At 64.9% G+C, this 9,638-nt stretch overlaps 4 protein-coding genes across 4 annotated transcripts in view; 2 read left to right on the top strand and 2 right to left on the bottom strand.

Annotated features, from left to right (window-relative positions):
* The window catches only part of EMIHUDRAFT_120338 (hypothetical protein), a gene marked incomplete at both ends in the record, with an annotated part of 1,381 nt that extends 920 nt beyond the window's left edge, over window positions 1–461 (bottom strand). The window contains one exon of the mRNA XM_005763843.1: window positions 3–461. Within this exon, the coding sequence (XP_005763900.1) occupies window positions 3–461 (459 nt within the window). The remainder of the gene's footprint in view (window positions 1–2) is intronic.
* A 3,255-nt stretch (window positions 462–3,716) lies between these two features.
* EMIHUDRAFT_120337 (hypothetical protein) lies at window positions 3,717–5,124 on the bottom strand (the record flags this gene model as incomplete). The annotated part of the gene is made up of 4 exons (XM_005763842.1): window positions 3,717–4,544; window positions 4,705–4,844; window positions 4,931–4,989; window positions 5,057–5,124. The coding sequence occupies 4 exons, from the start codon at window positions 5,122–5,124 to the stop codon at window positions 3,717–3,719; spliced, it is 1,095 nt and encodes a 364-aa protein (XP_005763899.1).
* Window positions 5,125–5,917: 793 nt separating this feature from the next.
* EMIHUDRAFT_446098 (hypothetical protein) lies at window positions 5,918–7,064 on the top strand. Its single transcript, XM_005763841.1, has 2 exons — window positions 5,918–6,428; window positions 6,507–7,064. The coding sequence occupies exons 1-2, from the start codon at window positions 6,012–6,014 to the stop codon at window positions 7,002–7,004; spliced, it is 915 nt and encodes a 304-aa protein (XP_005763898.1). The 5' UTR covers window positions 5,918–6,011; the 3' UTR covers window positions 7,005–7,064.
* Window positions 7,065–7,370: 306 nt separating this feature from the next.
* On the top strand, window positions 7,371–9,181 carry EMIHUDRAFT_120335 (hypothetical protein; the record flags this gene model as incomplete). The annotated part of the gene is made up of 3 exons (XM_005763840.1): window positions 7,371–7,832; window positions 8,068–8,463; window positions 9,077–9,181. Coding segments are annotated over 3 exons (963 nt in total), but the record flags the coding sequence as incomplete, so codon positions are not given.
* Window positions 9,182–9,638: the final 457 nt, after the last annotated feature.

The following is a 9,638-nucleotide window of genomic DNA, read 5'->3' as shown; positions in this document are numbered from 1 at the left end:
ACCACCCGCTCCGCGTGTCTCGCGGTGAGCGCCGCCGCGTCGGCGAGGCCGAGCTCGCTCAGCTCCTTGGCCGTCATCTCGCCCACGGACGGCGCCGCCGCCGGCAGCAGGTTCGCTGGCTTGACCTGGATCGTGCTTCGTCCCTGGCTGAGCGCGACATTCAGCCGTCCCTTGGCCGCGTCGTACCCGAGCACCGTCACCCGCTGCCCGTTGAGCTCTGGCCGGCTCTTGAGTCCCGTCAGCACGAGCCGCGTGCCAGCCTCAAAGGGCGGCGGCGGAGCGGCCGCAGCTGGCTGCGGCTGGGCGGCGGCCGCGGGCGGCGGCGGCTGGGCGGCGGCGGGTGCCCGCGGTGCGGATGGAGGCGCGAGTGCTCGACGTCGACGCAGCACGAAAATCAAGGCGCAGGCCGCCAGCCCAGCAAGGGCCGCGGCCGAAACAGCAACCTCTCGGCGGCGCGACATACGCTCCGGCTGCCGAGAGCGCGCCAGCCAGAGGGCCGCAAACACACAGATAGAGTAGCGCGGATTTCTTGTGCGGCGTCTCAAACAAAGGCCGAGGCGAGCAATCGAAGTGTCAAAGGATGAAAACAGCAGACGGGAGGGCCCTCGCAGCAGCCGGGGCCGAATCCTGCAGCCTTAGTCTTGGCCCGATCCGGCGGCATGCCACGCACGGGTAGGCGCGTTGAGGCTTGCCTCCTCCTCTGCGCCAACGCGGCTTGTGCCGCAGCTTGCGTTTGCTGCCAGACAAGAGGAGGAGCAGGGCCGTTTGGCGATAGGGCCTGTTCACGCGCTTCAGTGAGTCCAAAGTGAGTTTATGACTGGCTTCATTCATTCAGGGCCACGGCGACCGCCCGCGCTGGACGCGGCTGCAGAGTGTTCACGCGCGCGCGAGACGTGCAGACAGGGTTGCCAGGTGACTAAAATCTAAATCTCTCTCTCTCTCTCTCTCTCTCTCTCTCTCTCTCTCTCTCTCTCTCTCTCTCTCTCTCTCTCTCTCTCTCTCTCTCTCTCTCTCTCTCTCTCTCTCTCTCTCTCTCTCTCTCTCTCTCTATACAAGGAAGGGACCACAATCTGCAACAGTGCAGTGAGGAGTTCCTCTGGGGAGGCGGGGGCCCTAGTAAGATAGAGGGTACCCATGCGGGGGGGGAGATGGGGTACCATGGCCCGCCGCAGGCGCCGAAATTTTCGGGATTTTTTCTCCTTGCGCGATTTTTCACTTGTTTTCAGTGTATGTGGCTCTTACGAACATACCCGAGGGTGAACTGACTAGTCGAGGTAGATGGGTGACGCCTGGGTTGATCCGTTGGGAGAGAGAGATTTCTAGCAATACCAAACAACTCTAACACTGAGGGAGGGTTGTAGAGGATGTAGAGTGTAGAGCGCTGCAGAGCTGTAGAGCTGTAGAGCGCTGTGGAGCTCTAGAGCTCTACATCCGCCGCGTGACGAACTGCGTGCGTTGTAGAGCGATGTAGAGCGCGATTTTGCTGTAGAGTGTGTTGTAGAGGCTCTACAGCCAAACCGCCGGGAAGGCAGTGACTCAAAGAGGTCGAGCCGCGCTAATGGGGTGTCTCCGAGCTTACTGGAGCTCTGATGGACGGCCCTGACTATCCCTGACACACAGAGAGTCACTCTGACGACACACAACACCCTACAACTGCGTCATGACCAGCCTGCCATGCGTCGCCGGTGCCGCATTCGTCGCTGTGCTTCTTTAGCAGGCGGTGGACTGTCGGCTGCGAGGACGGTCGCATTTGCGCGAGGCGAGGCGAGCATTCAGGCGCGTTGCATGCGCCATGACTCGCGCCAGCGCGTGCGGGAGCTCCTGTGGCTGAGCGTTGAGTCCAAGCTAGTTGCGCTGGCCACTATCGCTACGCCGAGCCGAGCTGACGCGCCGGGGCGCCGGCCAGTCGCAGCCGTGAGGCATGCCACAGCAGCAGCAGAAGCACCTGCCGCCCATTGGGCGGGCAGACAGAAGGCCAGGGCAGCACTGGCAAGTGCAACGCGCCTCATGTCGGAGAGCGACCGTGCCTCGTTCGCCGCTTATGATGTAGAGTTTGTTGTAGAGATTTCTACACGTTGTAGAGCGCCTCTACATCGCTCTACAACGCACGCAGTTCGTCACGCGGCGGATGTAGAGCTCTACAGCTCTACAGCGCTCTACAGCGCTCTCCAACGCTCTACACCTCTACAGCTCTACAGCGCTCTACACTCTACATCCTCTACACGCTCCCTCAGCTCTAACACTCACACGTCATTTGGGGCCGTTGGGTGGGATAGTGCTGCACCGACCCGAAGGGGTCGGTATGCGGAGGTACCTCACGGCAGGCCACCAGTGCCGCTGCCTCCTCCAGTCCTCCTTCTTCTTCTCCTCCTCCGGCCCTCCATCCAGCGGCCCCGCCGCCCACAGTGGGAGGTGCCACTAAGGAAGAAGGAGAAAACTAGGCCCCAGCGATCTCAACAGTGCGTAAGAGGCCGTGTATAGGAGAAGCACGGGCGAGATAAGAAGAAGAAATGCTATAGAAAAGAAAGAATGTGCTTTTCACCGAAAATCGCCTCGGCTGGTCGAATTGGCACCGAGAGAGCACGATGCGCGATGCGGCTATGCACATGTCTCTCGTCCTTCTCGTGGCGTTCACGGACCGCTCAGTCTCGTACACGTCTTCTCGCCACCTCCAGCACAAACCTTCCACGCCAGCAGCAGTGATGATGGTCGAGCGACGAGTCGGCGACAGCGAAAACAGCGACGACGACGAATTGATTTCCTATGAGGACTGGGACCTGGCATGGAAGCGGCATGCGCTGGGCAGCATCATCGAGGCGTATGAGGTGATTGAGGTGGAATCTGATGCAGATGAGACCTCGTGCCGCGACAGTGCTGAGGCTGGACGAACCGCCGCCATTCGGGAGTTCCTGCAAACGCTTCAGATCTGCTCATTCGCGACGCTACTGGTCTGGTCCTACACAATAGCGACGGGTGGCCTCCTCCTCCTCCCCACACAAGGTGCTGGAGTTGCCCTCTACCACCTCCGGGATGTCGCTGGTGGAGACCAGCTGACGCAGATTGGAACCTACTAGCGGAGATCTGGCCGTGTGTCAAGTCGCAACCAAGTTCTAACCATCCTCTCGTTGTAGTCCTTTTTGACCCAACACGCGAGAGAGAGATCTATCGTACCACGCGGGATCATTTACCAATTTCCCGGTTCACTACACACTAGTGTTTTTCGTGTGTGTGATAGGGCCTTAGGCGTGTGTTTCCCCCACAGCCCACACACGCCACACACGCTGGCCCGGGTGCTGGCCCCCCCCACGGCCCACGGCCACAGCCCACGCAGGCCCCAGCGCTGCTGCTCCTCTGCGCTGCCCCTCTGCTCTCTCGTCTCTGCTGCTGCGCCCGGGACACGCACCACACACTCTCGCGCGCGAGAAGAGAGGGTATCAAAACCTGGGTCTGGCTCTGGCGAGGTGTGTCTCTCCGACGACCGACACCCTCTCCAGATGTCAGTACTCTCTCTCCCACACAACCTTGCACGCAAGTCAAACGCAGCTCGTACGCTGTACTCTGTATGTACACAGCACCAACCCAGCCGCGCGCGTGGTCCCGTGCTGCCCACTCCCTCAGTCTGGTCGGCCGCTCCTCGCTGTGGGCGAGAGGGGGGGGGAGGAGGGGGGCTAGCGCGCACGCTCCTCGCTTCCTCGCGGCCGAAGGTGCCCAGCGCTCTACTTCTTGCGCGCATCGTCGAGCGCGTCCTTGATCTGGCCGGCCTGCTGCTCGAGCAGCTGCTTCCGCGCCTCCTTTTGCGAGCGGAAGGGCGCACGCACGGCGAACGGCGCCCTGAGCTTCTCCTCGATCGCCTCGCGCGTCGCGGTGGCGGGCGAAGCCCCGGCCTCCCGCGGCCTCGTATACGGCACCTGCTCCGACGCCACCGCCTCCTGGCTCCAAGTGCCATACAGCACCTGCTCGGCCGGCGACTCTTCGTCCAGCAGCTCGCCCATCGAGCGGACCATGTCGCCGACGGAGCGGACGGCGCCCATGGAGTCGTCCATGAAGGGGAACTGCAGCTTTTGCGCGAAGCTCAGCGTCTGCGGGAAGGCGGCGGCGGGGAGCAAGCCCGTGCCGGCCGCCACCGCGTGCGTGGTGCTGTCGAAGAGCTCAACCGACGCGGGGCTGTTTGGCGAGTCGATGAAGGCCTGGAAGACTTCGGCCTCCATCGGGGCCTTCGTCTCCCACAGCGTGAAGACCGACACGCCACCCTCTCCGCCGGCGGGCAGCAGCAGATGGTTGTGCAGCTGCGCCGGGTGCGGCGAGGTGAGGCGGCCGGCGTTGCGCACGCGGTCACAGAGCGCCTCGGCGGCGCCCTCGGCGAGTGGCACGTGCCGCACTAGAAAGTACGAGCCCGTCGTCTCGGCGGCCAGCGGCGGCGGCGGAGCGTCGCCGTCCTGCAGCTCCGCCGCCTTGCGTGCGACCGCGTGGCGGTTGAGGTCCTTGCGGGCGTCGACGCGGAGGAGGATGGCCTGCCGCGCAAAGGAGGGGTGCCGCGCGAGCACCTCCGAGGACGAGGTCGGCCATGCGGACGGCGGTGTCGTCGCCGGCGGCAGCAGCGGCGAGAGCGTGGTGATGGGGAGAGGCGTCCCAGTCTCGGCGTGCCTGGGAGGGGAGGGAGCGAGTGTGTGTTGTCCGGCGCGGTCTAGCACGTGACTAGTTGACTCTCAACATAGCCATACTCAGCCAGCGGCCCAGCGCGCGCCTCCGCTCAAACTCGTCGCGCGTGAGCGGCTCGGCGGTCTCGTAGAGGGAGAGGATCGGGCCGACGGTGCCGGTCGGGAGGAAGTAGTGCGTAAATAGGCCTGACGATACATGTGGCGTGGACGTGATTGGAGACATGCACGAGAGGCTGCACGAGGGTTCCTCTTGGGCGCTCGCTCTGGCTCACCGGCATCGTGCTGAGCCAAAGCCATTTTGTCAAACCGAATGTCCGCTATATCCGTCCACCTGGTGGCGAGACGGGGATGTAGAGTGCAGCCTGTTCTTAGGGCAGGGGCAGTGGAGGGGCGCAGACCAGTCCAAGGCGACCTCTTCGTCGCTTTCGAGAAGGTCGTGGTACACGAGCCAGAAATTGCCAGCCATGGCGGGCGGACGCGCGCGTGGCGCGATATTCGGTGACGGAACGCGCGGCGCGAACAGCGAGCGTGCGTGCAAAAGGATCATCACGAGAGGTGTGAGCTGGGGGGCCGAGCCTCGAAATCATCAGTTTTGGGTGCGGATGCGGTGCCATCCTAAAAATGAAGCGAAACAATTTCATTCTCCCATGGGTTAGGGAAGGAGAAGGGTGAGCGTGAGCGGGGCCCCGCGATCCCTAAATTATTTTTTGGAGAGAAACGAGACTCCCCTCCTCCGCTTCGCGCCTGTGGAGCATGAAAGAGCTCTTCTGGGCGGCGCGGCACGGCAGGGTGGCCGAGATTGGCGAGGCTCTCGCCGCCGGCGCCGACATCGACTGGCGTCACCCGGTTGATGGCCGCACTCCGCTCGGCGCCGCCGCAGCCTTTGACCATCTCGACGCGCTCCAGGCCGATAGGTTCGAGATGGCCGACACGGAGGGGTGCATCAACACGTACCTGCCGCAGCATGTGACGCGGAACCGGATTCTCGACTTTCAGGGTGAGACGTGGAAGGACTAGCGCGAAACGGAGCGGCCCAACAAGAACTATGCGCGCGCTCCGGGCTGGTCGAACGTGCAGTACCAGATCAGGGGGTACATCGTCCACCCCAAAGTGCAAAGTCCAAAGACCTCGTCAAGGTGCGCGCGACATAGTTCACATGCCAAGGTATGCGGGCGTGTGAGTGAGTTTCAAATTCTTCAGCTTCATCCGCAACCCGGAGAGCACTAGGAGAACTTGGGTCGGTGTCCGCGACTTCTTTTGATCGTGCGCCTCTTGGCTGCCCGAGTGTCGGCAGCCTGCTAAGCGACGAAGCGAACTGTCGGCGAAGCCTTCAATCTGCCACGGTCTCCAGCCATGGCAGCAAGCGATGCGGTCGACAATTTTACAAACGACAGCGCCATGATGATTGCGTGGGAGCGGGCGCTCGAGTCAAAGCGGCCCGACGCTCTCTTTGTCGACCCGCTTGCTGAGGCGCTGGCTGGCACCAAGGGCGAGACGCTCTCGGCAGGCTTCGGCAACATGAGCCAGATGTTTGGTTTCGAGGACTGGGCCGCGTTTCACAAGACGTGGGTCGCCGTCCGCACCCGTTTCATCGACGACAGAGTCAAGGAGTGCGCATGCGGCTTTAAGCAGCTTGTGAATCTCGGCGCCGGGATGGACACGCGACCCTACCGCCTCGAGTGCTACAAGGCGTTTGCCAATGGCTCCTTCAACGTGGACATGAAGGTGGTGAACGACGGCAAGGCTCGAATCTTTGAGCGCGTGCTGCAGGCGCATAATAATAAATGACGGAATGCCTCAGGGGACGTCACCAACGGCTCGTCACCACCTGGCCTCGCCTTGCCTCAGGCGCCAGCCGCGCACTGCCCTGTGCATCGCGTCGATCTCGACTTTAAGGACGAGGAGAGGACGCTAGCCACGGAGTTGGGGTCGGAGGGATCGGCCTTCGATGCCGCCGCACCGGCGCTATTCATCGCCGAGGGTCTGATTATGTACCTTGGCGCCTTGGGCAAGATCAAGCTGCTGAAGGACGTCTCTGCGGTGGCCGCGCCGGGGTCCGTCTTTGTGTTGCAGTACATGGACGCGTCTGAGAGCGAGGTGGCCAAGTCGACGCCGGGCGCACTGGATAATGCTCTCAGCAAGGAGGATGCGACGCGGGAGCTGACCGAGCTTGGGTGGACGGACTTTGAGTTTAGCAAGTTTGGCGACGAGAGGCTGGACTTTGCGCGCTTCCCCACGGGACGATTCCCGCCGAGCGCAGCCTTTTCCTTTTGCGTGTGCATCCGACGTGAGGACATCAATGCTGAGGTGTGTGAGGACCTCTGTCACGGCTCACGCTCTGCATGAGAACAGAGAAGCACTTGTGGAGCACTTAAGTTCGAGATGGTTTTTTGTCTGCGCGCGCGAGTTTTTTTTCTACCTAACCTCACTCGGACAACCTCACCCAAAACAACAAAAACCTTCCCAACCGAACGAGCGAACTAGGCTCTCTAGGGGTCGCGGTCGGGAGGGGAGATTTGGGGTCGGCCAGAATAGCCCGTGTGCACGCTTTTTCGCTCTCCATGCATCCTCTTACATGTTTAAGAACACACGGGCAGCGCCAAGACTCACAAAAATAACGGCCAACCGGACGTGCGATCTCGCAAAATCTCGATTTTCTGGCTGGCCAAGAAACGCTTCAAAATTCTTTTTTGGAACACTCGCGCCTGGAGCATGAAAGAGCTCTTCTGGGCGGCGCGGCACGGCAGGGTGGCCGAGATTGGCGAGGCTCTCGCCGCCGGCGCCGACATCGACTGGCGTCACCCGGTCGATGGCCGCACTCCGCTCGGCGCCGCCGCAGCCTTTGACCAGCTCGAGGCGCTCGAGGCACTCCTCGCCGGCGGCGCGGCGTTGGAGGCGCGCGAGTCCGAGACGGGACTGACGCCGCTCGGGGTTGCGGTCCTCGAGGGATCGGCGCGCTGCCTCGGCGCGCTGCTGCGAGCTGGCGCCGATGTCGACGCGACGGATGCCGACGGGTGGACGCCACTGATGCACGCGGCGGCGCGGAACCAGCTGTTCGAGGCGCAGAGCCTCAAGGCTGCGGGCGCCTCGCTCGGGGCCAACGTGGACGGTGTCGGCGCGCGGGAGCTCGCCGCCTCCGAGGGCCACGACGCAGTGCTTGCGCTCCTCAGCCAGGTCGTCAAGCCCTCCCTCCTCCCTCTCTCCCCACCCCCTCTCCTCCCTCTCTCCCCACCCCCTCTCCTCCTCCCTCTCTCCTCCTCCCCGCCCCCTCGCGTATGGCCGCTCCCCTCGCATTCCGCCGGCGCCCGTCGCCGCCCTCGCTGTGCCACCATGGCCCAACCAGCCGCCGCCTCTCACCGCAGCCCTCCTCTCCGTCCCTCACCGCCAGCCTCCTCCTCCTCCTCCCCAGGCGCAGCCGCCATCCGCCGCCAAGCTCGAGTCCAGCGGGCCCGCCGCGGCGGCCACGACGCCGCAGCTCACCGACAGCGGCGCGGCTGTGATGGCTTCGGCGCCCATCGCCGCACTTTTGCAGGAGGGTGTGGTGGGCGATGCGGCCTTAGCCGCTTCTGCGGCCGTCGCCGGCGCCGCCATGAGCGGCGGCGACGGCGGCACTTGCGCGTCGACGGCCGAAGGCGCGGCGGCCAACGGCGCGTCCACATGCGTCGACGCCGGCGCGGCTGGCGGCGAGCGCGGCGTGAAGCGGGCGCGGTGTGCGGCGCCGGTGAGCGGGCAGGCGGCGGCCATGGCGGTGGAGGTTCTACAGGACGGGGACGACATCGTCGTGCAGCTGCACAGCAACGACATCGTGCGCCCGCCGTTCCCCCCCCCCCCCCCCTCCCTTCACCCACACGCCCCGCCCTGCACACCCACACGCCCGCGAGCCCCCTCCCCCTCCTCCTCCTCCTCCTCCTCCTCCTCCTCCCCCTCCCCCTCCCCCTCCCCCTCCCCTCCCTCCTCCTCCCCTCCCCCCTCCTCCCCCCTCCCCCCTCCTCTGCGAGCCGTAGCCCAACACTCGTCCAGCACGACCCCCGCCCTTTGCAGGTGCGCCTCTCGCCCGAGAGCGGCGAGCTCACCCTCGCCTCCGGCGGATGGCGCACTGCCTCCACCCTCGAGGCGACTGCTCTCCCCGGCCCCGGAGCTTGCGAGCCGCCTCTTTCTCCTCACCCGGCGTCATCCGCCAACAGGCAATCAACGGCTCGCTCGCGGAGCTGCTGCCGGAGGCGAGCAGAGAGACGGCAGAGAGACGGCAGAGAGACGGCAGAGAGACGGCAGAGAGACGGCAGAGAGACGGCAGAGAGACGGCCGAGAGAGATGGCCGAGATGGAGCCGAGCTACTGCCCGGCGCGATCACGCCTCCCACCGCGCCGCCCTCGGGAAGAGAATCCTCTCCAACACGCGGCCGCGGCCGCCGTGCTCAGGCGCGCTTGTCGATCAGCATTGCCGCAAACGGCGAGTGGCAGGCGCAGCGACTGCCCCCCCTCTGGCCCTCCCCTCCACCCTCCCCTGACGCCCCCTCGCTGCGGGTGGCAGGTTCACGACGGCTCGGGCGACTCGGTCCTCTTCGCAGACGGACTGGTCATCCCCACGACGGCCGACAAGCCGCTCCAGCGGGCCGGCATCGGTGCCGCGCGCCTCGTCTCTGCTCCGCCTCAGCCCCCGCGTCGCGCCCTCACGCCCCTCCCCCTCGGCCATGCAGGGGCTCCGAAGCCGCTCCTCTCTGGCGCCACGGCGGGCGCTCTCGGCGGCGGCGGCATGGGCGCGATGGGAGGCGGCTTGGGCGGCGGGTGCGCGGGCGGCGGCGGCGGCGCACCGAGGCAGGCGCCTCACAGCGGCGTGATGGGCGGCTGCGGCGGCGGGGGGGCGGGAGGCATGATGGGGGCGGGCGGCGTGGTGAACGGCGGTGCAATGGGCGGCGGCGGCGGAGGAGGTCCGGCTGCGTTGGCCCTGGTGATGAACAAGCTGCAGGCGGACTCCCACCCA

The sequence above is a fragment of the Emiliania huxleyi genome, assembly GCF_000372725.1.
Source record: "Emiliania huxleyi CCMP1516 unplaced genomic scaffold EMIHUscaffold_616, whole genome shotgun sequence".
Lineage (NCBI taxonomy): Eukaryota > Haptophyta > Isochrysidales > Noelaerhabdaceae > Emiliania > Emiliania huxleyi.
The sequence above is the reverse complement of the archived record's forward strand: the minus strand, read 5'-3'. Positions and strand labels throughout refer to the sequence as shown.

Bases quoted from the DNA above. Each gene is read 5' to 3' on its own strand.
- EMIHUDRAFT_446098 (XM_005763841.1), top strand. From the start codon at position 6,012: ATGGCAGCAAGCGATGCGGTCGACAATTTTACAAACGACAGCGCCATG. The intron at 6,429-6,506 runs GCGCATAATAAT...GCCTTGCCTCAG, and splicing joins TCTTTGAGCGCGTGCTGCAG to GCGCCAGCCGCGCACTGCCC.